The sequence below is a fragment of the Chionomys nivalis genome, chromosome 6 (assembly GCF_950005125.1).
Source record: "Chionomys nivalis chromosome 6, mChiNiv1.1, whole genome shotgun sequence".
In the NCBI taxonomy this organism is placed as follows: domain Eukaryota; kingdom Metazoa; phylum Chordata; class Mammalia; order Rodentia; family Cricetidae; genus Chionomys; species Chionomys nivalis.
The window spans coordinates 69,597,072-69,624,881 of record NC_080091.1 but is presented as its reverse complement, the minus strand read 5'-3'; the positions used below and the strand labels follow the sequence as shown (position 1 = coordinate 69,624,881).

The 27,810-nt window shown below is 41.2% G+C and overlaps 1 protein-coding gene across 3 annotated transcripts in view; it reads left to right on the top strand.

Moving 5' to 3' along the window:
- Positions 1-27,810, top strand: part of Atp8a1 (ATPase phospholipid transporting 8A1) — a 208,311-nt gene that overhangs the window by 72,920 nt on the left and 107,581 nt on the right. For 2 of the 3 annotated variants that reach the window (XM_057771254.1, XM_057771255.1), the window contains exons 13-20: positions 461-538; positions 1,687-1,775; positions 6,490-6,534; positions 15,947-16,019; positions 17,187-17,292; positions 18,618-18,700; positions 20,432-20,481; positions 24,691-24,760. In XM_057771254.1, coding sequence (XP_057627237.1) covers positions 461-538; positions 1,687-1,775; positions 6,490-6,534; positions 15,947-16,019; positions 17,187-17,292; positions 18,618-18,700; positions 20,432-20,481; positions 24,691-24,760 — 594 coding nt within the window. The remainder of the gene's footprint in view (positions 1-460; positions 539-1,686; positions 1,776-6,489; positions 6,535-15,946; positions 16,020-17,186; positions 17,293-18,617; positions 18,701-20,431; positions 20,482-24,690; positions 24,761-27,810) is intronic. The other variant, XM_057771256.1, reaches the window with a different exon arrangement.

Below are 27,810 nucleotides of genomic sequence, written 5' to 3'. Positions count from 1 at the left end.
GTCAAGTATCTGTATTAAAAGAAACTTAGCCTGGGAAGTTCAGCCAGATGTGGTCACTCGAGATAGCTTTTCCCATTGCTTGAAGAGCTAACTGTATGAAAGCACCCCTGAACAGTCACTTCGCATCGCTCTAGGGAGCCCTTCATGGGTATTGCATAACTTAACCCCAGCACGAGGTTAAGTTTGCTGAGAATGAAGATGGAAGTAAGTGGACTATCTGACTCCACAGCAAGCTCTCACTGCCGTTCCTTCCCATTCCAATGAAAGCGAACCATTCCCCACTGGATACTTCTCAGGTCGGCCACATAGAATCATGTCCAGACAGCAAGGAACTAGAGTGGCTACGCAGAGCTCAGCAGTCCAGTGGAGACTTGTGAAACGTGAAGAAAACAAAATGATTTCTTTTGCTGACCCCGTCCCCCAGCCCCTTGTGTTCAAGGGTGTCACTCCTTCTTTGTAGGATCTTGACATGCACTATGAGCCCACAGACACTGCGGCAATGGCCCGGACATCTAATCTGAATGAGGAACTCGGCCAGGTAAGCTCTTACTGGCACAGCTGGATCACAAGTGAGAGTTGGTAGAATTTCTGCCTTGTGTGGTGACTTCAGAGGACGTAGCAGCTCTTCATTTTCCCTTGTTTGAATAATCCACGTAAATGCATTTGCTAGTGCCTGATGTACGGTGGTCATATTTCATAGCGAAATTTTCAAACAGTAAACAGATTTTTTCTTTCAAGGTGAGATACTGTGCAAAGGCTAGGTGTGTTTCTTAGCAGGCAGTCTGATGAAAATATTGGCTGTTTTTGAGTTATAGGACTTTCATCCAGAATGAAGGAAAAGTTTTAAGTTGTATGAATCTAGTCAAATAGGAATTCAGATTAGATTTATAACTGAGACTTTATTAATGTATACAGTCTTGCATCACCTACCAAGGATTGTTCTGAACAGTGTATTGTCAGGAGATGTCATCATTATGTAAGCATCATAAAAGGCACACAGCTATGACCTCAGCAGGCAAGCGATATAGTCTTGTAGTGTCCACATCATACGTGCATCCTTCACCAGCTGAAGCATCCTTAGGTGACATGTGACTGTGTGTGTGTGTGAGTGTGTGTGTGTGTGTATGTGAACCATTTATAGGTGCTAACTGAAAAAAAAATTTTGTTTTCTCTTCCTCCACTTTCCAACGCAAACTATTCAAATTGCATTTAGAACAGATTATATTGTTCCTTACCAATTTAGATGGTGTCTGAAGTTAACTGCACAAGCTCTTGCCAACCGTAGAATTTCTTGTTATTTTAAAAAATACTGGCTAGGTCTTAGTACTGTCTGTGTTTGAAAATAGCAGTGAAACTTTCTGTAAAAATTCAGATTATCCTGAAGCAGATTTCTCTCTGACTCTAGTTTTTCTAGTGCACATTAATACCCATATACAAAACAATTGATCACTAAAATACTAAAAGAGCTGAACTGATTCTTAAAGAATGTACTAGAAGCAATTCTAGCTGTCATTATACCCCCACAGTAGAACAAAGTTGACTTTTAAAGAAAGTATAATTTAAATACATTTTCTTCCCATAGGTAGGACTCTTGCCTGATATGCATAAGACACCAAGAGGAACATTTTTAAATTTTTTTAAAAAAAAAACCTGAAATATTAATTAGGACTTTAAACTTGTTCATAGGTTAAATACATATTTTCTGACAAAACTGGGACCCTGACGTGCAACGTGATGCAGTTTAAGAAGTGCACCATCGCTGGCGTGGCTTATGGGTGAGTGGGTTCCCTTTACTTGGCATAAGAAATACACATTTAATTGATGCCATCGGTTTGAAATATTTGGAAGTTCTTGTGCAAGGAGGGTTTGAGTTTTGTTTTGCCTTTTAGTCTAGAGAGCAGTTCTTTTTACTTTGGGATGGATTAATTGTGTATTTTACAGTTGGTCTTGCTTTCCTTGGGGTATGATATGTGGTGGAGAATGACTGGCATGTCTCTCAGTATTTAGAGCCTTGTAAGGTCGCCATCTGGGCCTGGCGATAAGAAACCATTTCCCTTTGCTCTGACTTAAGTCAGGGTGCAGCAGAGATGTGGGAAGAAGCTGCAGAGGGGCCTTCGTCTGTTGTTAAGTTAAATAATACTATGGTGCTTAGACAATTACTCTTGTTTTATCCTTTATCATGTCTCCTCTTTGCAGTCACAGAGCAATCTAAAGTGCTGGTGACAGGAAGGAGGTAGGGACACAAACATCTCTTTGAAGAACAGCAGTGATAATGTCCTTCTGACTGGCTGTGGCGTCCATTTACTTTATGTCTTATTATATGTGTGCCTACCTAAACCTTGAGTAGCACTAGCCTTATCAGCAAATTTTGCAACTGTCCTTACCTCAGTGAGATGAGTAAATATTGGTTTCTTAATCACTTTCTTGCTTTGGGCATTTCTGGCTTAAACCCACTGTTTTCATTCATGCTTTATCTGTAAGCAGTAAGTCAGTGGAAAGAGGGTGTTCAGTTTTGAAAACATTTTAAACCGAATTTGTTATTATTCCTATGTATAGTGTCTGCAAACAGGAACAGAGACCAATATGCTTGTTCCCAAGGGCAGGAGAGAGTTTGATTCAGAATGACTTCAGCCTGTAGATACAGCAATTGATATCTTTTCCACACCATAGAGACAGACTTTTGATTTGGGAAGAATACTGATGTTTCCAGTTTACATTTTTTTTTCTTTATCTGAAACCTGAAAGTTCTCAGACAAAACAGCCCTCCACCATCCTCCCCAGAATTGTTCCTGGGCAGGAGACTCATATTCACATTCTCTGACATCAAGTACTTACACATTCTACACATGGTTCAGCCAGAGGGAGAAGGGCTTTTCCTTAGCTCAGAATAGGGTCTTAACCTTGACCACAAGTGCAGAAGTGGAGCTCTTCCCTTGTCTGTCTATAACTTCTTCACGCAAAGTATGGGGGGACAGCCTGGGTTTGAGCTAAGTGTCAGTCCTGACAGGTGGGCAATGCAGTGCACGTCCTGTGAGAACATTTAAAATTGAGGTGAAGAGATAAGGTATGAATCTTAGAGCCGTGTCTTAGATTCCCTCCTGCGACCTTAGACGGTCCCCTTTCAGATATTCTTAACTCTGTAAAGCTTTAATAAAGCTTAATAAAATGAACCTCTAAGGTCCTTTCAAGCTGCAGACCCTGAGCATCATGTTTAGTAATAAGAACAGAAGTCCCTTTGTTTGCAGGTGATCAGCAATATGATAGGAGGGGGTCCTGCTCAGGGTGGCGTCATGCTTTCAAGAACACTGGAAGCCACACTTCAGCTATTAAGCTCCTTCCAAGCATCACTGAGGGTTTGTTCATTTGTGTTAGTGCCCATAGGTCTCAGTGTGATTTTAGGTATATATTTCATATGTAAATTATCAGGGGTGTAGCCTTGTTGCCTGTTCCCACGGGTGACACACAGAGAAGAGTCAGTCACAGCCAGCCATCTTACTGAGCACTAGTGGGTTGCAGGAACCTACACAGTTTTTCATTTACACTCAACCGTGTTCAATACGAGGAGGTAGTGCAGAAGAGATCCTGGTGTTCATCCCCACTGCACCCTCAGCAAATGACAAAGCAAGAGAAAGTAACACACTCTGGATGCCAACAAACAAGTTTACAGCTAATCCTCCTTCAGGCTCTCAGAAGAGTCCTGTGCTGTCTCATTGGATCAGCTTAGAAGGCCAGGGCTGTCAATCTCCCAGCAGTGCAGTTTTTAGCTAGTTCTCTGTATCCAGCAATTCTATAGGAATAGAATAAACTCCAGTGTTTCATAATTTAATTCTAACAAAGGTTCTCTCATTTCACTTAAGCTCTGCCTCAGACTTCCTTTGGATTTCATGACAAATGAAATTCAAAGTTTCATACACAGTTGCCAGCCATGACTGTTTCATAGAAATCAACTTTGGAATAAGGATACCTCTGTTTATATTTATAAATTTAACTTGTTGCAAGCTAGAAGTTTCACTGTTATACACTTAGAAAAGTATCAGTGTAGTAGGTTACACTGTGGGGATGTTGTCACAGCCGGTTGAGTATCTGCAGTATCTGTGTTCAGTGGTCGAGTTCTCAACACTGTGACAGTTTGAAGAGTTTTTCATATAGCCAGTACTCAGCAGCAATTTAGTCTGTGGGGCAAAAATAAAAAATAAAAAAATTAAAGAAAAATAACAGTCTATTAGGCAACTTGAATAATTCTTTTGTTGCTGTTTTATTTTTATTTGAGGGATCAGACATTTGAGTAGTGTTAAATCATGCACCCTTCCCCTTTATATAAAACAGATGAAGATTCTTAACAACAATAGTGAGTAGTTTACATGGAGGTTTTGTTTAGAAGAATGTTTGATAGATCAGATAACTCTACAACCCTGAGGAGAGATCCACCAGGAAAATCTTCGCAGTTATCCTACACCCAGCCTCAAGGACTAGATTATAGCCTGCTCATGTGTCTGGTGACCAACTGTGACCTTCATTTACCTACAACAAATATTGATCTGCCTCCTTCTGCGGGTGGCTCTTTGTTAGGTAACAGAAACCTACTAATAAACCGATTTTACATGGTTTCCACACAGAATTCACAGTGTAACCTTGGTCGATGGGTATTAGTTAATTATAATACAATAGTGCTAACATGGAGTAGAATAGGTGCGAGCCTCAGATGGTATGGGATAGAGTAATGAAGTGAAGGGATGCTTCTACACATAGTGGTCCTTAACCCAAATCTGAGAATGAATTTAAGTGCCGAACTCCCCAGAACAGATATGATCACACTGACTTGTCTTCATGGCTACTCATACAGATAAGTCACTTGCTGCCCATCACCCTCTGGATGCCACTCAACTTCTGCCAGGACTGCACCAGACTCAGGGGCAGGCACTGTGGCCCTTGTGCTCTGGGGCTGGTAAGCCTCATGACTTAGGAAGCACTAGCTCCAGCGCTGGTGTGAAGCCTTGAGCAGGGGTACAGTACCAATGCAGCCTGTCAAGACCTTCTCTATGAATGGAACACAATACCAGTGCAAGCTGACAGGACCTTCCCTATGAATGGAACACAATACCAATGCAAGCTGACAGGACCTTCTCTATGAATGGGACGCAATATCAGTGCAAGCTGTCAGGACCTTTTCTATGAATGGAACACAATACCAGTGCAAGCTGTTAGGACCTTCCCTATGAACAGGACACAATACCAATGCAAACTGTCAGGACCTTGCCTATGAACAGGACACAATACCAATGCAAGCTGTCAGGACCTTCTCCATGAGCAGGGACACAATACCAATGCAAGCTGTTAGGACCTTCCTCCGGTGTTTCCTGCTTGGACAGTTACCAGCGCTCCCCTGGATAGTGCCAGGGCTGGAGCCCAAACTTTGAAGTTAATCGCAAGTGATTGTCCTTGGTTCTGTAGCCCATTTCCATGGTGCATTGCCACAGGCCAGCACCTTTCCTGGAAATCCAGCCCAAAATGGTCAGGGTGAGTGTTTCCTCCAAAACAATAAACACAAGCCTTTGACAGGAAAGAATAGTGGGCCAAAGGATCCCTTTCATTGTGACTGCTGTAGTGGAGGGGATGTTGTTCTTGGACGGAAACTTAATGTTTTGGAAGTACGAGACACGCCCTGGCTAGATAGGTTAAACGTGGGTAGGCATTTAGGGAGTTAATGAAGTCTTTTAAGTTTCCAGCAGCTATTGTGCTTATTGAGAACCATCTGTGCATTTAAACTCTACCTATGTATAGAAAGTCTAACTTAAAGGGGAGATGCTGATTTATCATATGTAATGAAAGAATAAGAAAATCTACTCTGATGGGTATTTTGGGTGTCATGTGGAGGTTGGAATGGACTGTATCCGGGGATCTTTTCCCATGCTTCGTGGGCTCATGGGTAAAATTAAAGTATCATTGAAAACATTTTTCAAGATTAAAAATTATTTGATGAGTGGACTATTTTGAATATCAATGGTTCCATTTAATCAAAGAAAGTAACAATTAACTTGTACTTTCCTGTCCCTTCTTAGGAAGTTATTGTTTCAAGGCAGTAAAAGCTTCCTGAAAAATATTTGGCAGATTTTTTTTCTGTGCCCTAGGTGACTAGCATCTTTGTGTTGTTAAAATACTTTGTAATGGTTATAAATATAGATGATTGATGTCCTACGGACTTTATAGCATATGTTTAAACAGCTAAATTTAAACATGTTTATTACTAAATTCTGGCTTCTGAGCATCAATCAGTTCTGGGCTGTGGAGTACCTTTGTAAGTCCACCTGGTTACCATAAATCCTCATGTTCTGCTCATTATACTAACCGCCATTCTTCCAGATCCAACTAAAAGCTCATTTTTCTTAACTTTCTAGAAACCCGCCTCTTAGCACTTCCCTCATTCATGGTTTTATGTTTCCAGCCTTTCTGTGATTGTTTTTCCCTCTCTTTCTGTCCCTCCTCTTGAAGCCATGTCCCAGAACCTGAGGATTATGGGTGCTCGCCTGATGAATGGTAAGCAACTTGGTCCTTTGATCTCTTTGAAAGGTTCCCTTGCATGACTGTGTTAATCCAGCTTCCCTGGTCTCGTGGGAAGTCTTCACAGGTGCTGGGTGATGACGCTCTGCAGTGCATGTTTCTTAAACTCTGTTAAGTATCTTTGATTTTTTTTTTTATCGAAAAACCTTTATAAACACAGTCTAAAGCTTTAAAAGTTGCTAGAGCCTTGTGTTATTTATCTATTACCTGTAAGGATTGATTCCAAAGTGCCCCGGCAAGGAACACTCAACTACAGCTCTGAAAGCTTGCTTGTGTTTTTTAGCTCGGCACTGCCCCCTTCTGCCTGAGCTGCGGCACAGATGATGCTGGACCATGTCATGCAGTACAAGTGTCCTTTTCCACTGTTCCTTATTCTAATGTCTCTTCCGAGGCTGTAAGATGAAGACCTTTAAATGTGCAGCACAAGTGTTCTAGAACTCTCCCACCCGCAAGCTAACAGTGGACGCAGCATGATTCACTTTAGTTCCTATTTTTTCACTTTTTCCTGATTCCTTGTGAATTTCACACCATGCATCCTAACGTCAGCATCACTTTAGATTTATTAAACACAGCATATTATGAGTTTAGCTTCACTGCTATGGGAAGTTTCTGGGTTGTTTTACTTTAAAATCCTTTCAGCTTTGGGTTTATGTTTTTATCTAGGGTAGTTTAGTGAATTTTGTTTTTGTGTGAGTTGTCATGATTTGGTAGCAAATAAAATTTTAAGAAATTGATTCCTTTAAAGCTTTTTTTGAGAATACTGATTTTTGAGACTATTGAGGCTTTCTTCTATATATTTGGATCACATATACTTTATGATTAAGTTATATTCCCACTGTTCATTGTGTTCCGGCCACAAAATAAGTGTTCAACCTACCGGAATTTATTTCACTAAAGTAGAGATTTGCTAAGAGTTTGTCATAAACCTCCTAATACCCAAGGCTCATTGCTGATGGAGGCAGCTGTCTGATTCGTGTGACAAGTGGCACCATCAATGCCCGTTACACAGAGTTCCATACCTTTGCCAGAGCATTTTATCATTGGTTGGCCACTCAAGCTAAGCACTGCATATACCCCTACTTATTTGGTCCTGTGACTCTAGTTACCCTGTTTCTTAGGGTGTTCTTTGACTTGGGGCTGAGTGCCATCTGAGTAAGCAAGCTCCTTGAGCTTTATAGGACCTGTGTGTCTTTTCATTCGCTGCTTGCCTATAGCACAGTAATTCTACCATTTTAAACCCTGTTTAGTAATATAGAACTAATCCACATATCACCCTATGAGACATGGTTTGGTTTTCTTAACTTCATCACGTGTTTCTCCAGACATTTATATTGTTGTCCCAGATCATTAAAAGCTGTGAGCAGGGGATGTCTCGTGGCATCAGTCACTGCTAGGAAGAGATGATACCATTTCATCTTCCTCATAAGGATTATTTTTTTCATAAAATATCTTTTTTGGGAAACTCTGAGTTCAAATGAAATATCCCAGCTTTTTCACGAATTATATATTTTCACCTGCCATTGAATCTAAAAGAAGGTTGCTGTTTTAAAAATCAGCACCAGGAAAGACATGTGTCGCCTCGCCGTTACGGCAAAGGCATCTCTTTGTGTCCTTGGGTTCTCCATCTGTAAAGTGATTACCTGTAGGCTTGCAAAGGTGGTGGGACAGATCTGTGAGGTCCTGTGTAAGGTCATGTGGAGTAGCCATGCATGTGAACTTTGGATTCTGACCCCCGAAGTTCAGATCTTGACCTAACCTTAGAACAGGCCACTGTGGCCCGAGTAGCCTCGTTGGAAAACTGTGGTCACCAATAGCACTTACCTCAGTGAGAAACTTTGAAGATTAACTTAGCTCTCACCAGAAGGCTCTTACTCTCACTCCTCGTCATATCTGTGACACAGTCATTTTCAAGTTGATAGAATTTAAGTAGAAAAGCCAATAAGCAATCTGCCCAAGAACACAATCAGCAGACATGGAAACCAGCATTAAGCCCAGCGGAGCCTGACTATGAAGGGGGTTCACTCTATCACACACCCATAGGCATTAAAGGACTTGTGTTTCTCTCAAAATTGGCATGGAATCCTGCAGATGAACTCCTCTCTATTAAAAACTGTTATCTAAATTGATACTATAAATTTTGAGAGATTAGAAAGAAAAACACCTTTTGCTTTCAATACTCATGTAATCATAATTTTTTCTTATTTTCAAAAGATATATATATGTAAGTTTTTAAATATATAGATTATATATAGCTTTTTTTAAAAAACTTACTTTGGAAAGTTTAAGGATAAGCGGCACCAATAGCTGTCCCTGTCAGTTGTTTTAAAGGTGTGTGCTCTGGGCCAGTTTCATCCCACCTGTGCCTTTCTCCCATTATTATTCTGAAGCAAATCTCACAAAATAGATTATTTCATTTTTTTCTTAACTATTTGATATAGTCACACATCATATTCTCATAGTTTCCGAGTAAATGGCCACAGGGTGATTCTCCAGAGGAAATGCCTTCGAGTCGGCCCTGCAGTCATTTCAGTGGCTTTGGCTATTATTATAGCCTCTGTACTTGATACTAGTTTCTCTTTTCTGTTGGTTATTTTCTCATTTCATTCTAGCCTATAATTATGTGTGGAGTGAGTGGCATTTATTTATTCTGCTGTAAAAGGTAGACTCACTGAAACATTCTTCCAGGCGTGCCCTTATAATAATGAGATCCAACACATCTATATTAGCGTCTGTCTTCAAAGTAATCCCCTTGGCAAGCTGTCTTATTCAGTGGTGCAGACTTTCACACGGTGTCTCAGAGCTCCTCTTTTGCAATTGCCTTTAGGAATACTTGTAGTCACCCAGGAAACTGGGTCTCATCGCTTGAATCCAAACCAACCATTATCAGCAAAAGCAGTGAACTTAATCACCAGTTCAGATTCTTGGACTTGACTCTGAGTAACAAACTCATGGCTAGAAATTAAATCTCCCTGCAAGCAATTTTGATTCCAAACCAGCAGGATCTTTAAAAACCTGGAGGGGCAGACCCTTAAAAAAAAAAGAAAGAAAGAAAAAAAAAGTCAGTGCCCTTACGACTGGGGCCAGAAAGTCCTTCTGCCGTGGCAGCAGGGTTTACTAGGTTAGGGAAGGGGTCAGTCCCTGCGTCAGAGAGGATGCCAGCCCTGCTCATTGCCTCAGAAAACTGCTTTGTGCTGCCCCATGTTGCCCCAGAGACGTGGCGCCGGTCAGGAAACCAGCCTCTACACAGCGGCTGCATGCTGGGCTGTCCACCCTGAGCTTGTCCTGACTGACACACTGTATAAGTGTTGTTCCAGTAGCTTTTCACACCCAGCCCACCACACAGTGTTTCCTGGACCATGTGTCAGTGGCTGGGAATCGCCTGGCCTCCGAAACAGAAGATTTTCCAAGTCAGATGAGGATGCTGTTAGTCAACACATTTCACTGAAGTGTTGAAGAGAGATGTACCGTTCTTCTGGTTTTGAGATGATTTTGATTTTAAAATTGAAGCCTTTGGGTAGAAAGAGGAGTTCTTGCAGATCAAGGACTCTGCTTCCCTGCGATCCTTGCCACGGGTAATTATTACATAGCTCTAGGGGTTAGCATGTGAGCTTGCCCGGAGTCAGTCCACATCTTATGGGATAATGATTATCAGTGTTCACCATATGTTCTTGTGCAGGTTAGCCTGCCAGCATCACCTACACCAGCGCTAATCTCTCTGTGGCTGGAGCTCTCTTGCCTAGTGGTCCCCGTTGGTTTCTTGGAACAACTTAATGAAAAATGCAGGAAGTCTCCTTTCAAAGCCTGTTCTACTTGGAAAGGTTTATGGACAGGAAAAAGTTGGGAGGGAGCAAAGGCAGGAAGGAGGAACCTGCCACCTAGTGGTGCAAGATCTAAAACACACTCTTGACTGGAAGGAAGTCCAAGAAAAACAAGCGACTCTGAAGAATGCCAGTAGGAAATGGAGGGATGGAAAGGCAGAAAACTGAGGGACAGAGCCTCGTGATTTGACAAAGAGTGATGGAGAATGAGTAGGGGCTGCCCAAGAGCAGATTGTGTGAGGTTCTGTGAAGGTTTGCTGCTTAGGAGGAAGATCTACGGAACTTGTGACTTGAGGCCACACTATAGCATTCCCTAGCGAGGTTCCCTGCGTGGGAGAAACAAAAGTACCCACCCAAGGGCCTCATAAGTCTTGGATCCAGTCCTTACCCCCATCCCAAAGTCTGGGAGCAGCAGAAATTAGATGTTAAGCGAGGTCTAAGAGTGACTGGCTGGCCCAGACCTGTTCCCAGAGGGCATCTAGGGGAAAATCTGTCTTTTAACCTTTGGCTAGAGAAGCCTTGCCAAACAATCCTTTCTGGGGAAAGCTGATGAGTCTGGACCATGTGAGGAGTGTAGAGATAGAATTGAAAAGACCGTAGGTCCCTTCGGGTCTGGCCTGAATTAAAAAAATGCACTTGTTCCGGTATACACTCAGTACACACACCAATATAGAACCTCTGTCTCCCATAAATTGTACTAATGTTCAGATTCTTTATTGTTTCTTAGTCAGAACAGGGCTTGATGATCCCTTCTTCACAACCCATATTGTGAATAAGAACAGGCTTCAAACAAGTTAAAGGTGCACATAAAACACAACCTGAAGCCTGTCTGCCTGAAACTTGCCTGGAGAATTCTAATTTTTTTTGTTTTTTTTGTTTTTGTTTGTTTTTTTGTTTTTTTGTTTTTCGAGGCAGGGTTTCTCTATAGCTTTGGAGCCTGTCCTGGAACTAGCTCTTGTAGACCAGGCTGGCCTCTAACTCCCAGAGATCCGCCTGCCTCTGCCTCCCGAGTGCTAGGATTAAAGGCGTGCGCCACCACCGCCTGGCAAGAATTCTAATTTTTTTGTGTGTGAAAATATTTAGATGTGTGCTGAAAGTTGTATGTTTTTATCTCTAAGCCAGAGATAGTGATGCCCACAGTCCTAGCCCTTGTAAGGTTGAAGCAGAAGGATTGCCAGGAATTCAAGGCCAGCACAGGATACAGCACCAGGACAGCCAGAGCCTTCAAGACATTATCTCAAAGGAGAAAAAAAAAGTAAAACAAACATAGGCATAGACCATCAGCCCCAAATACATAAATTTCCCGTGTGAGTGAGAGAGGTTTTGTTTGTGCATTTGTCTCATCAGGGGTGTTGAACACAACTTAAACACAATCCTGCATACTCGGGACTTCTGTATGTTTATCTGAAGTTTGTCCTGCTTGCTTCTGGACAGTAAAGCCAGCCATTGCCTTCTACTGGTCTGTCCAGACGTCGTACTCACTAACCTGTTCCCTACTCTCATTGAAGTAGTGGCTTTTGTAAGACAGGGAAAAGCATTCCTCATAGTCACACCGCTGCGTGTGTCTTTGTTCATGTGCATGAGCTGTCTGTGTCCATCGGTGTGCATTGTGGTCTTGTGTAGTGTATGTGTGTATTTCAAGTGGCTATTATCTGAGACTTGTTCACACTCTGCAGGGAACTGACCCTCCCATACAGTGTACTGTCTTGTGGACACACCACAAGTTCCCTAAGCAGTACTCTGGTTACCTCTGCTGTAGTCATTGAAGCAACTGGAAGGGAAAATTATTTCCTTCTTATCAAAAGAATATAACCTCCCTCTGGGTGGAGACCACCCAAGAGTTAACCCAGGTGGGTCAGTCACCTTCTGTTGTGCTGAGGAGATGGGAGGGGTGATTGTTCCTTTAAAGAGACTTTTGCACTTTTTCTTCCCTGTGTTCAGGGGAAGTCAAGCTGCAGCCACACAGAGTTGTGAAGTCAGCATAACTTTTCCTTTTACCTCTCCTCCTTTCTCTCCCCCCACTTCTCCTCTCTCTCCCTCTTCCTCTCTCCTTCCCTTCCCTCCTATACTCGCAAAACATGGGCAGGGTATACTTTCCCAGGTATTCTGGTCTTTCTTATTTTTTTTTCTTCTACTTCTTTTTTCTTTTCTTTTTTTGTTTATGGTGCTGGTGGTAGATAGGGATGGCTTTTTGTTTATTTGCTGTTTTGAGAAATAGTGAGGATCTCACTAGCTGCGGCTGTTCTAGAACTCACATGTTGATCAGACAAGCTTCCAACTCACAAAGATCCGCCTGCCTCTGCCTTCCCTGCCCCCTTACTCTTTCATAAGTCACAACTCGCCCACCTCAACCTGCACCCTGCACAGTGGTTTAGGAACTAAGGCCTACTCTCTTCCCCTTCTCCATCTTACTCTTCCAGGGATCTACACAGATGTACACTTTGCTTCCCTGGGTTTTTTTTTTTTTTTAGACACGAATAAATTTTTCCTCAAGGTTTCTTCTGAGCCTAGTCCTAAGTTCTTTTATTAATAAGGCTAACAACCCAGAAGAAAGATCCCGTTTTCCCCTGTAATAATATTTGGCTATTGAAAATGTACTACACAAAGAATGTTTTTGCATGCAACATTTTATACCAAGTAAATAATTATTCCTAGAACAAGAGTTACTGGATCAAAAGATTTTAGTTTAAATTTTACCCAGTTACTCTTTTTTGGCTGACCTCCAAGTTACAATCCTCCTGCCTCAGCCTCCTCAGAGCTAAGCTGCCTTCACACACGATCTCCAGTTGGTGTTTAGAAACTCTAGGTACCAATTTCCACTTTTACACAGATGCTTCATTCTTTTTCCACAATTCTAACTGTACAGAGTTTGTCAAATTGCTGTTTATCCTGTTATGAGGCCAGCTAGAGTGGACACCTGGTCAGAGCCACTGATGTCCCCTTCTCCATGAGTTGAGTTTCATCTTCCTGCCTGGTGTATTGTGTCACTGTTGATCTTGTTTTGTTTTATCCATGCGATTGTTTTCTTTTGTAGGAATTACCTCAATCACATAAATTTGATTTTCCCCCAATCTGTCCTGCAGCTTTTGATTTCCCTTTGGTAGTTTTTTTTTTTTTTCTTTTTTTTTTCTCTTCAGGAATAATTATCATTACACAGTCGGTTCAATCAACATCTGTGTGTTTTGTTTTCTGACTTAGATAGGAAGCCTAGGCCTCTCCCATGAGTGCTTTTTAACAAACTGTGCAGGATTAAGATGGAAACTACAGCTTAACCTTATTCTGTTTTCTTTTTTATTTTCCAGTTGTCTCAGTTTGAGTTGAACTTTGAAATTTAAAAAAGCATCTGTAGTCAAGGTAGTGAGGTTGTAGCTCATCGGTTACATGCTTGCCTCGTGGGCTCCAGCACTGCAGACAAATAAATAAGAAAGTAAATAAACAGCTCATAGTCCATGTTATGCTTGAAGGATAGACATTATTGATTAGACTGGGTACTTTCTGAGTTTTCTCTTAATTGCTGTTTTGACTCTTCATTTTCTTCTAATTGAACAATACTTACAATATTGTGGGCTTTAAGCTACAGGAAGCTACAGATGATGCAGGGAACTAGACATGCTTCCTCCTCTTTCTCTTAACTGGTGCACGTCCACCATGCCTTTGTCTCTTTATGGGCAAAGTGCGGCTGGAAATTTTCTAAGGAAAAAAAGAAGATGAGACACATTGATATTGGCTTGCATTTTTATGTGCAGGCAATGTGTAAATGCCTGTAGTTTTAAATATTTAAGCATTTAGTGTAATTCTTATTTTTAAATAATATAACCTTCCTTTTTGCCTATTTTTTTTAACCAAAAGTAGATCTTTTATAAGATTAGGGAGTGTAGTGATGACTCCATGCCTGAAGCATCCTAGTCAAGCCACCTTGCTAGAGGATGAGTTGCGTATGGTTTTCCATGGTCTTGATAAGAAGGCCACTTGGTGGGAGGGAGTTCTTATTTAATACATTACAGAATGGAAGCCTTTGTTAGGGAGTGTAGAATGGGATCTGTCTGTGTAAGTATTTCAGTTGTACATCTAAAGTTATTGAAATACTTTTGAAAGTTTGATCAATAATAGCAGCTGGGATTTTTGAAGTGAATGAGTAATAAGACATATAAGATTTCAAAAGATTTTTATTTTGGAGCTCTTAGAAAAAAAAGTATTCATATTTTAAGAAGTGAGTGAATATCCCCTTATTCTTTGACCTCCCCAACAAATAAAACTACAGCTGCGACACAGGAGTGAATAGATTTTGATTACGGGGATATTTCATACACTTAAAACAATTTAAGTTTACTTTTATTGCCTTTATTCATTTTTTGGAAAGAGGTGTGTGTGTGCCATGGTGTTATGTGTGGAGATCAGAGGACAGCCTGTAGAATCAGTTCTTGCCTTACACCTGAGAGTCCCAGGACCAAACTCCAACTGCCAGGTTTGCCATCAGCTGCCTTTTCCCACTGAGCCATCTCATCAGTCCCAACAGTAAAACTATTCTTTATAAATGAGAATATTTATAGAAATGTGTTTGCTTGTCTATCTTCCCACTGGCAAGTCATTTGGAAGTTATTTGAGCCCGTACTTAATACTAAACCAATAAAACCAATGATAATTTTGAGAATTCTTAACTACAACCTGCTAGCAAAGATATCTTATATAACTTGTATAATCCACCAGCCACGCGCTGATATTTAAATAAAAGGAGCTGCGTAGTGTTGCAAGCACTCATCAGTTTTACTTCATCAGCTCAGGGAGGCGTACTGGTTCCATTGTATTCGGCTTTCTTCAGTGACCTTTCCCTTTCTCACTGTGGTTTAGGATGTCAGAGAAAGTCTTGGTGCTTCACACATTAGCGCTGTCAAAACTCTGTAACTCAAACTTAAATTATGATTAAAATCTTCTAGACTGTGATTACTTGTTTCATGGAGATGTTGGTTTTTCCTCAGCCAATTCTGAAACTTTTATACAGAAAAAAAAAGTTCACATTTACACTTTCAAGGTGCATTTCAAAGATACTTTGAAGTATTTCGCTGTGCCTACTTGCATGCTCCTGGTTTTTGGTTTGAGTTTCTTAAATGCAGGGTCACGAGATTAATAATAGATTAAAAGTTAATGCAGCTCCCATTTGTTTCAAGTAAAGTACATAATTCATGTGTTAATGTAAAGAGCCGGCCACAGTGCAAACCCCATATACATTCGTGATTAGTTTCCTTTCTGAATAGCATGATATGATATACTCAGAAATATTCTTTTACATATTTATAAAGGTTGTCAAACTATGTAAATATTTTATTGTTCACATTTTTATATTTCATACGATCATTTGTATTGTTACTACATATAAAGAGTTCTCATTTGGCCAAAGTAAAATCATATTTTAGTAACCTCATTAATACTTAGAATATTTTTTAAAAGCATGATAGTCATGAAATCAATTATTGGAATTCATTGAAGATAATCATTCATCATTAGTTAGAAGTGAATGGATAGGCCTGTCTGTATAAGCGATCCAACTTTGCTTTGTTTTTTTGCCCCTTTAGGCAGAACTCGCAGTTTGGAGATGAAAAAACATTTAATGACTCCTCACTGCTGGAGAATCTCCAGAATAACCACGTAAGTGTCGTCAGAACGTGATCTGTCCCCATACATAAGCACTCACACGGCTTTCTCAGCTGCCCTCCATCTCTCTGCTTTTTGGTTTTTACTTGCATGATCTTTTCTTTAGATTTCTTTTACTTTATGTGTACCAGTGTTCTAAATGTCTCCTGTGTCCAGATGCTTGTGTCTTCCCCTAGATTTGAAGGTTCCCGCTGTGATTTTATTGAGCCTATTTTATACGACCCCTAAATAGGAAGGGGAGATAGGATATAGTTAGAGTAAACAGAATTCAAATATTATCAAAGCTAGAGGAAAATCAGAAAGTCTACAGAGGACGGAGTGGGGAGAAGAACAGAAGTCGGGAAGGGCGGGTTGTAGGTGTGAGAAACAGAGCACAGTAGAGTGGTGTAGAAGCGGGGTCTACGCTAGTTGAGCAATACAACATATGTAGATGCCAGTGGGATTCTTTAAAAAAAAAGCAGCAAAAGTGAAAGTAAACTAAAACACAAGGTACTGTATCATCAATCCTAATCTCTTCTTGCTTATACTGTTAGAAAATGCCTTTCATCTCCCTCAGCTGCTGTAATTTTAACTATTGGTAAGAGCACCTGTCCATCTTAGTACCAACTTACGACACAGCCTTAGTACCGACTTATGACATTATGGCCTTAGTACCGACTTACAACATCATAGCCTTAGTACTGACTTATGACATGAATGGATGATATATGGTTGATAGATAGATACATAGATACAAATTTATAGATATATAGATATATTGGAGAAAGGGAAGGTGGCATTACAGAAAAATACACACATAATCACCCCCACTCAAAGGTTAGATGTCTGAAATTTAAATCTGACTAGAAATTACAAACAAATAAGTGAATATTTTAGAATATGTCTTCTGCCTGCTAAGGACCAAACTCATCATCTTTTTCTCTCATTTCTGTTTAAGAGCACAAAATCATGTTAAATAAATGTTTACAGAATAAATGAGGAAGTACAAGAACAAATAAATTGAGCTCTAACTAGGTTTTCTTCATAATAGCTGTTGGCTGTAATCCCACACCCCCAATGCTGTCCAGCTGTACTGTTAATAGATGGCCGTGAAGTAACATTACTGCCATTAGTGTCAAATGTTTAAATGAAAGGGATAAATTATGTGTTTATTCCTCACAGCCGACCGCACCTATCATTTGTGAATTTCTCACAATGATGGCAGTCTGCCACACAGCTGTACCAGAGAGAGAAGGCGAGAAGATCTTCTATCAGGCAGCATCTCCAGGTACAGAAGAAGCAACAATGGAGTGTTTCTCTGTAGAAAGTTGTTCTGAAATTTGGTATTATAGAACTTAAATTTTCAATTTAATTTATAAATGGAACATAATCAAATTTTGATTTTAGATTGAAAACAATTGGATCCTAATTAGAAACTTGGCTTTCAGGGTTAAATGTGTGTGTGTGTGTGTGTGTGTGTGTGTGTATGTGTGTATGTGTGTGTGTGTGTGTATGAAAATATGTTGCTTTGGGTTTGTGATTTTTCTCAAATTAATTACATGGAAAATTGAGTCATAAAGTGTACACAAAGGAATAAAAGTATTTGTATGCATGTAATTGTTCCCCCTTATGAATAAGAATAAACTCTTGCATGATGGGTTTCACACATAGTCAGATGGGAGATTTGTTTGCCTAAGAAAGCCGCTATGCATGGTTTTAGAACATAATTCTGCCCTCTCCTTAGGGACTGGAGGGCACCTTTTCTGTGTTCACTTAGGTGAGGAGAGCTTCTTGCACTCCGGGGGCATTCTATAAAATATTTACTGGTCATTAAGCTATTTAGGCTTGATTTTAGACTTATTTCCAAGATAAAATTAGGTAAATAATCCAAACTTTAAGGGAAATGATACACTTTGTATTTTAAAGCCATATTCTTAACTAGTGGTTATGTCTTGAACAATTCATCAAATTCCTTAACCAGAGTAAGAAATTTTGTTGTTTCACATAGAGTATATGTGTGTATATGTATATTATGTATGAGTGTATGTCTGTGCACATATGTGTATATGTGTGCACATGTGTGTGTTCACTGTGTGCATATGTATGTATGTGTGCACGTGTGTGTGCACGTGTGGATATGTGTGTGGATGGATGGATGTGTGTGTGGATTGTGTGTGTGCACATGTGTATCTATGTGTGTGTGTGTGTGTCTTATCACTCTCAGCAGTGACAAAGCTTGGTGACACGGTGAGGAAAGCAGCTGACATAAACTAAGCCTCTGTTCCCTTTAAGTGATTCAGATCTCAGGCATTGGAATTAACACTCAACCATTTGGGGCGAATGGATAAATCTTTAAAAGACTTCCTGCCACGGATTTGGAGAAAGGTGTCCTCAAGCGTATGCTGACTAAGGTGTCCGTTCAAGCTGTCACTGTCGGGTGTGGGTCACGAATGGTTGTTCCCGTTCCCCTGGCATCATCATATACACAAAAAGGAATAGGTTTCAGAGGATAATGAAAGGAATTTTTAACTGAGCAGAAAACTGCATTGCGCCAGTTTCTTTCCCTTACATTTGCATATATCATCTGTTTCTGTCACCTGTTCCCTGACACAGATGAGGGAGCACTGGTCAGAGCGGCCAAGCAGCTGAATTTTGTCTTCACTGGAAGAACTCCTGACTCGGTCATCATAGATTCGGTAAGTCACTTGTGTCTTATGGGTGCGTTAAACCCTGCATAGCACATTCTCGTAGCTTCCGAGATAAAGGCAGTATGGGAAAGACCACAGTGGAGTCCAGGTTACCTTTCCAGGGGGCGCCACTGTCCATCCTTTCATTCGGTTGCTTCAACACTTAGCAGAATTGTGGCTGATAATACGCTTGATAGACAGTGTTGATTCTTCCAAACTAGACCTATCCACTGATTTTCTGCCCTACTAAAAGGAGATTTATCTGCCTTGAATCATCTTCCCATTTGTTTCTTCTCTAGAATCCAGGCATTATTAAATGTTTGGTTATGTGAGTATGCAGAAGCCTGGGTATAGTGCATAGGCCTGTCTGTTATCACAGTGCATGGGAGGTAGGACACAGGAGGACCTGGAGTTCAGAGCCAGCATGGGCTACATAGTGAGTCTGAAGCCAGCCTGGGCTACATGAGCCTGGGCTACCCTGTCTCAAAACAGCTAACAACAAAAAGGTCATTCCTCAGGATCTGCTTTTACGTGGGAAGTTTTGAACAAATTTATCATAGCAGGTGATATCCGGCTGGCTACAAGCAGACCGTGGCTAGTCATCAAGGAAATGCAAAACCATAGTGGAACACTACTATGCACCCACTGGGAAGACTGAAATTAAAAACATTGATGGAAACAAATGTTAGTGAATTTCTGAAGAGTTTTCTAATAAAGGAAAGCTGCCTCGATCCAGCAGCTATACTCAGTTCTCCGTTACTCAGGAGAAAGGGAAGTTTGCATCCACCATAAGAGGTAAAATGGACTGTTCGTGGTGGCTGTCTTTGTGGTTACGCCAAATGGGAAGCAAACAAATGCATATGAACAGGAGAGGATGAACAGGTTGAGATCCTTCTGACAATTGAAACAATGAAAAAGGTGAACTCTTGATTCTTGAGTAGTGTGGATAAATCACGAAAACTCTATATTGAGGAGGGAAGAATGGCAGACACAAAGGAAAGCCTCCTTTATGAGCCCATCTGTCTGCAGCTGGAAACTGTGCAGATGCGATTTATAATGATAGAATCTTGAACAGCCATTGCCTTGGGGCGGGGAGAAGATTGATTGGAAATGCAGCGAGAGACTTCATTATGGGTCAGATGTTCTGCATCCTCAACAGGGTGGCATTTGCACAGGCAGTACCTTTATCAAACTGTACGGTTTGCATTGAAGATCTCTGTGGTTTATTTAATGTAAATGATAGTTCATTTTAAAAATTATTATTAGCGTTTTTATTACACCTGTGCATGTATTCATAACTAAGCATCTTTGTACTTGGTATCTTTTCATTAAACTCTTTCCTAACTCAATTTTTTTTTCTTAGAATTTGTTTTCCATCATTTCCTAAGGACAAATTTTTGACATTTTTTTATTGTATCCTTTTCTTTCCCTGACTCTGTGGGTCCTTGCCTCCTTAGCTAGTAAGCTCAGTACGGCCACAGCAGATAATCTTGTCTGTTGGGAGTTCTGTCGCAGTCTCCACTCGACAGAGCTCTCCCGCCTGCCTCTGTGACCCTCGGAATGCTCCTGAGCTCTCTCCTCTCTTTCACTATTCACTAACCTGAAAGTTTAGTAAACTCTCTCCCATAATTCAGAAGGAGGAAGGGAAATTATGTTTGTGTTGACATTTTACAATAAAAATTTGTGACAAGTGATTATTTCCAAGAAACCTAAAGTATTTTCATTTCTTTTATTCTGCAGCTGGGGCAGGAAGAAAGATATGAATTGCTCAATGTCCTAGAGTTCACCAGGTAAAGACACCTGCTCTAGAATTTGGGGGGGGGGGGATACATTTTCATTCATTTTTTGTTTTTCCTATATACAGCTGGAATGTATGCTATACATACATATGGGTTTAAGCAGAATATTAAGATCTTCCATGTGGTTTAGGTGTCCTGTCTGTAGACAAGTCATGCACAGTTTTCTTCAGAACATGGGATTGTGTGGCTTCTGCTGGCAGTTCAAAGGGTCTTTCTGTGAGGCAATTGCCTGAATCCCAGCTACAGGACAAGACTAAGAGCCCTGTGGCTGGCCTGTTAGCCAGCCTTCCGATATAATATTGAGTGCCTGAAACAGTCACCTCTTAAAGATGAGTTTATTTTGACACATTTTTGAGGCTGCACTCCTTGACCAATAGCCTAGCTACGCTGGGCCTATAGTGAGGTAACACACGAGGCAGGAACACAGGGAGAAGTAAACCTACTCGCCTCATGGCATGATGCTCCTACCATGGAGTCTTCAGAATGGCCTTAGTGCTCATGAGATACTTACAAATCTCAAAAGAGCACAAGAAAGTAGACATGGTTTCACAGATGCCCCTCAAAGCCTACCCAATGGCCCAAAGACCTCTTACATTTTAGAGGTTCCCACCTCCTAATAGCACCTCTCTGGGATCAGTCCTCCAATACATGGGGCCTTTGAGGGGGTGTATTTCAGTTCTAAACTCTAGCATCTAAAGACCTAAAATCATAGATATGCTAAGAGGCAACAAGATTTATGTGGAATGAAATTGTTAAGATTCAGGAAGCCTCTGTATTCATTATATGTTCCTTATGCCCACTTGTCTCTGTGAAGTAAGAATTACCATCTAGTAGGAAGAAACAGAAAGCAAAGTGAGTGTCTCACTCACTCCTTTCTTAAAAAGAAATAATGTTGACTGTGTTCCTCACTATGACAAGATCCTGCCAGAAACAACATAAAGAAACTAAACTTAATGTTGGCTCACGTTTTAAAGGGATACAGTCCATCATGGCAGGGAGAGCAAGGTGCCTGGAGCTCCATGGATAATGGCAAGAGCATGTGACATGTCTCGTTAAATCCCCATGAATCCAGGGGCAGAGAGATCAGGACCAGAAGAACACCAAGCCATAACCCAGAAGAACTCTCCCCAAGTAACACCTTTCAGCCAAGTAGGCCTCATCTCCTAAACTAGCTCTCCAAAGAGAGACCAAGTATCAAATGTAGGAGCTTGTGGGGATGTCTTTGCATTCCAGCTAGACCAAAGGCCTTCAGCTATACCACCCTACTCAAACTTGTATTGGGCATTGTTGCCTAGCTGCCCTATGTTCACAGGACAAATGGATCTTACTACAAGATCTCTAAAGACTGTATGCCCTCTCAAACGACACTTCAGAAATGAAAGCCCTGGACAGAACAATGCTTTGTTTGAGAAAAGGCGTGCCCACCTGTTTTTCTAGGCTTTCTCCTACATAAGCAAATTTACACAGTGCCTGGGAGAGACCGTTCCTTTTCTATGCTAACTTTGGTGACTGTTTTGAGTGACCACGTGACCAAATAACATGGTCTTCTGAGATATTAAACCCTATCCTTGTGCTATATTTTCCAAACAGCTCAAAGGAAGAAGCTAAGTTAATTACCTAAGGATAGAATATTCCCACATACATCACTCATCTCTGTCTTCATGATAAAGTGTCTTTCCCAACCCTGTTTGTGTTAAAGGTAATATAAACAGCATATAAATTAGCATATAGATGTGGTTTTTGAATACTCTATGCTGATGAAAAGTGCCGTGGAGAAAAATAAATCAAAAGTGAGGACTTTCAGGTCTTTGATTCTGTAGTGAGGGTGGGCCTCAGCCTGGAAAGGGAAACGAATGTGATGCTGTCAAACAGTCTCCGTGAATGCACTAGCAATTTGGATCAGGATAACGGTGGTGAGATTGAAGAAAAGATGATGGGCTTTTTACACTTATTTGAGGGAGATCAGTGGAACTTGGCTATAGATTGGATGGGTGGGGCAGGAACAAAGAGAAGAAAGGGAAAGGTGAGGATCCTAGTTCGAACAGCTAGGTATATAGAAATTCCTTTTACATGGATGACAGAGATAGGAATAGAAATGATGTGGTAGATGAGATGTTTGGAAACTCTATGCTTTAGATGTCTGGAAGACATACAGATGAAAATGTCCAGTAGGGAATTGGCTATAAAGCCAGAAGATAAAACCAAAACTATGGTTGAAGTACCCGTTCAGTAGTCACTGGTCTCCAAATGATACCAAAAGTTTATAAGTCAGTAGGATCTTCTGAATATAAAATCTAGATTAAGGAGAAAGTGGAAGGCTGATGACTAAGCTACTTATTAAAAATAATTCAAACTATTAAGGATTGATTGCAAACTAAGAATTAGCCAAATATTGTGGCACAGACCTGTAATACTCACTAATTTAGAGACAGAAACAAGAAGATCCCAAGTTCAAAACTTCCCTGGGATGCAGACAAGTTTAAGGTTATCCCAGGCCCCTTTCTCAGAACTTGCCTTGAAATGAGAAATGGACTGTGTGTATACTTCAGCGGTAGAGTGCTTAGCTAGCGTGAGCAACTTTTGCAAGAGGGGACTAAATAAAATCAAGTTGTTATTGTTAAAGATACAGAGGACAAAAGCAGAATGATAAATAGCCCAGAGCCGAGAGAAATCTTAAGAATAATCACCTGTTCAGAGGCAGCTGCCAGTGTAGGTAAGGGGAAGTTTGGAAAAGATCTGTTGAGTATTCATTGGAATGGTGGGAAGATGGGAGTGGAGGAGAGATGGGTGGAGCCTGAATATAGACATAGTTCACCCAGAGTTGAGTGACAGAGTTGAAAGGACTTGTGACTCACAGGGGAGGATGCCTGCTCGGTGAGGTATAAGGGAGACCCTAGAACATGTTTGTGGATAAACATGATCCACATAGCAGGGGAAGGGGGCAGATTCACAGGAGAGCTGCGTGGTTTCAGAGTAAAGCCGCTGAGAAGGTGAGGTGAGCGATTTACAGAACTACTTCTACCTGGTGTCAAGTAAATCCGAGGGAGGAGGGAGCAAACATAGCCAGTTTTGGAGGCTGAAAAGTGTGAGGGATTGAGGGTGAGTCCCTGAAATTCAGAGTCTGGAGCAGGAAGGAAGCATGGAAGGACTTGGAGAGTCAAGAATGTGTGCCGAGGCCTCGCAGGGGTGAGGGAGCCAACCTCGCAGAGGGACGAAATGTACGGATGGTCGCTGTGGAGCACCTCTGCTTTGTACATCCCATAGTATTCCCCTCGGACTCGGTGACTTTTCTTTGCAATGGCCATCTTACTTGGATGGATCTCAAAAGAGGGTTCCGAGTCACATTTAGAGATCTTGCCAGGGGAAGTAACTTGATGATTCTGGGACCATTAAATCAGCACTGAACTAAGAATGTCATGGGCCAAGAAAGGCTAAGTTAATGTGTAGGCGAGACCACTTTGCATATTCGTACAGTGTTTCCACCCTGGCTGAGGCCTCACTTCCTCATGGTCAACCATACTCTAAACATATCTAATGGAAAACTCTAGAAGCAAACAATTTCTAAGTTTCAAATACCATTTACTAAGGTGTATTATTATAATTGCTCTTTTAGTCACTGTTGTTACTTGCTTACTCTAACAAATTGAACAATGTCATCGGTATATGTACAGGAAAAAATGCATTATTGAGTTGACACTATTTCCGGTCTTTGGCATCTTCTGGGGGTCTTGGACTGTACCCCTCTCAGTAAAGGGCCTGCTGCAATCATTTAAACAACAGTGAATGCTTATATTGCTTCTTACAAGTACTAGCATTTGCCTTTATCTGTGATTATGTGGTTAAAAATATTGTTTCTGTTTTTAATTTTTAAAGTGTAGCCTATAACCATCTATTAAGATACTAGCTCAAATAATTTTCGAATATTAACATATTAAGCATGTTGCTACTCTGGTGGGTATTATTTGGCTTATTCCTTTAGGACAGTAGATGGTACTCCAGTGACGTCAAAAATCTAATGTGGCTCTCTGAAGCCCCCAGCTGTGCACTCGGGAAATAATTTGTATATACGAAAGATTATGGCTCATAATTTGGTCAGGTTAATTTTGTCACCTTGAGCATTAAAATCTGCGAAGCCCAACAAGAACCTGTCTATGCAGATCTGCAGTATGATGACCCATTATGGAAACCTCTTTATTTCAGCGCTAGGAAGAGAATGTCGGTGGTGGTTCGCACTCCCTCCGGGAAGCTACGGCTTTACTGCAAAGGCGCTGTGAGTCTTTTTTTTTTTTTTTTTTTTTTTTGCCTTTCACAGTTTTGATTTATGGTGGTTTATAATGTACGTGTTAGGCATCCTGCTATGGAAATGTAACACAGATGTTTAACGTGAAACTGATGACATCCACGTTTGTTGGTGTTTTATAGTAACAGCCTTCAGCCTCTTCTGGTGAAATGGTGAATTCCTTCTGGATAAATTTGGTGCTTTGAAAAAGTCTGGCATAGGTTACTTTTGTAATTCAATTTTTTAATACATGATATTTGAGGTTTGTGTTATATTAGCTCTGTTAGCGGATGACTAAATACAGAAAATATTTTTAAATTGTATTAGAATCTAATGATACACTCTGATTTTAATCTACTTGCCTAAAGAGCATAGAAATGAAGAGAGGGTTGGCTCACAATTATTGCTGCAATTTCTCATTTGGTATTGCTTGCTTGTCTTGCTTTAGATATTATAGGACTGCTGATTGTTGGCTGGCTTCAGCATGTGAGTAGGTTATAGTGGCAGAAATAGTATTGCCTATTCCCACTGAATGTTCCAATGAAAAGCATGTTTACAGTGGTGGGAAGCATGAGAACCCTATCAACCAGGCCGTTCTCTGCTAGAATTCGTCAGGACTTTCCTCCTGAGGTGCCCTTTGCCTGGTGAGACTTCACACATTTCAGCTTGGGATTTTACAGTTTCAAATGGACTCAATAAGTGTGCTCGGTTCCGTGGAAACTAAAGTTAAGAAAGCCAAACCCCTTGTTTAAATTCCTGTTGAGAACCTTAAATGCCTTGCCTTTAAAGCCTCAAAACACAATTTTTGAATGCCGCTGGTTTTAGGACATTTTGGTAGAATTATTTCATGATGTCTTCTGAATTTGGATATGTAGGGTTTTTTCTTTTTTTGGTTCTTGTGTTCCCATTGATTAAGATGCCAAACCTGTGTTCATCATGAGTGTTTTATCTTCAGACTTTGAACTTGACTTTAGAGATGTGACGACAGGACCTAAGCCATGTGAGGAGCTTAAGTCTAGCCAGGGAAGTCCATGCAGAGATGGTTAGGATGTAGTGCTAAGTCACATGGTACTGATTGTCCATGTTCCTATGGTAACGTGCACTGTAAGAGAGTGAAAGGAAACTAAGACCTCCAGTTCACTGGTTGACGTCCATCTGGTTTGCAACACCCAAATCACACCTTCGCTTTACAATTTTGAACATTCTACCTCTAAACATTTACTGGAGGGAACTAAAGTATTGGACAGAAAATAAAAACATGGATTTTTTTTTTTTAGCCACAGAGATTGTTTGCACATATTAACATCGTGATGTATCGTTTTTCCCTCCAGAACAGAGATAAATCATAAAACAGCAAGAACTGTTTGACAATGGTAGTTTGTAGATTGACGTGAACTAGCTGAACATGGGCCAGGCAGAAGGGTTTGTATGGCCTGGCTTTGGGTGAGGGGTTGTGTTGGGTTTGCCCCCATACCTGTGCTCAAGAACAGGTATTCTCTTCTTGATCATTTCCTTGTTATTGGGGGAGATGATTTGAGGGCTGCGAACAGATGCAGACAAAGGTTCCGGTTAAACCTTATCATCTCTTCCAGGCAAGAACCGCTAGGGATGGCTGGAGACAGGCACAGAGAAGACAGGGAAGGAAGATTTAAGGCTTAGTAATTGATGTTTGCAGGTGCTGAAGGAAAGGATTATCAGGGATCATTTGGGGATTTCTACTTGGCTTGCCGAGCGGACTAACACTGCTTTACCATGATAGAGAGCTGGGAATTATACACAAGGCTATCAGGTGCCGAAGCCAGGATTTCCCAGGAAAAGAAATTGGAGTGAGAGAATCTGGAAAAATGACCCAGCTGTTAAGAGTTCTTGCTTACCTCCCAGAGAACATAGTCTAGTTCCTAGCACCCACACAGCTCCAGGGGAGCCAGATTCTCTCCCAGCCTCCAGGGCACCCACAGCAATGATCTACATTCACATAGACACCCCGAAGAAAAGACCAAGTCTTCTTCGCTCCACATTCCTTGGTTGCACTTTAGTTCATTGTCTATGGGTGGAGCCTGTGGTAGCTGGAATGAAAGGACCCACAGAGGTTTATGAGGAGTGACCTTGCTGGAGTGGGCGTGACCTTGCTTGAGTAGGCAGGACCTTGTTGGAGGAAGTATATCACTGGGGGTGGGCCTCGGGGTTTCAGAAGCTCAACTTATTCCCAGTGGCTCACTCTTCCTTCCTGCTTCCTGAAGATCCAGATGTAGAACCCTCAGCCCCTCTCAGCACCATGTCTGCCTGCATGCTGCCATGCTTCCTGCCGTGACAATAATGTACCAAAACCCTGAACTATAAGGAGCCCCAGTTAAATGTTTTATTTTATAGGAGTTGCTGTGGTCATGGTGTCTCTTCACAGCAATAGAAACCCTGGCTAACAGAGGGCCCCTGAGACTTCAGCCTTCAGTGTTTAGCTTCCCTTTCATTTCTGGAAGACACAGTCTCACAACAGACTTTCTGATCTTTCTAAGCCTCTCGACCATGATATTCCCTGAGCCTTAAGTGCAGGTGTTGTGTTGTAGATGTATCTACTATGACTGGCTGGGCTCCCACAATTGGCTGATCTCTGCTTTGGGACCAGTTGGACCAGTTGTGGTTTCTCTGTTTGCTATAAGGCAAAGTTTCTTTAGTGGGAAGTGAGAGCCACACTTAACTGTTGGGTTAAGGGTGAGTTTTAAAATGGAGTTAGGAACTGTGGCAGGAGGAGGTTCTCCTCCAAGTCCATAATATCACTAGTGCCAGGTCGTTTGCTAGGCTTCTAGTACCAGGCATGATTTCCCTCCCATGGAGCTGGCCATAAGTCCAATTAGGGAGCTCAGGTGCAAGCCAGCTCTCCTACTCTGAGGCCAAGCCCAAAGTGCTGAGCTTTCTAATCATGCAAAGGGGCTGCAGAAACACTCATGCCAACCCCTGCTAAGACTATAAAACCATGAGCTTGGCATGCGTACAAGAAAATACAGAGCCAGGGATGTGTGTGGAAATCTCACACCAGAGGAGCC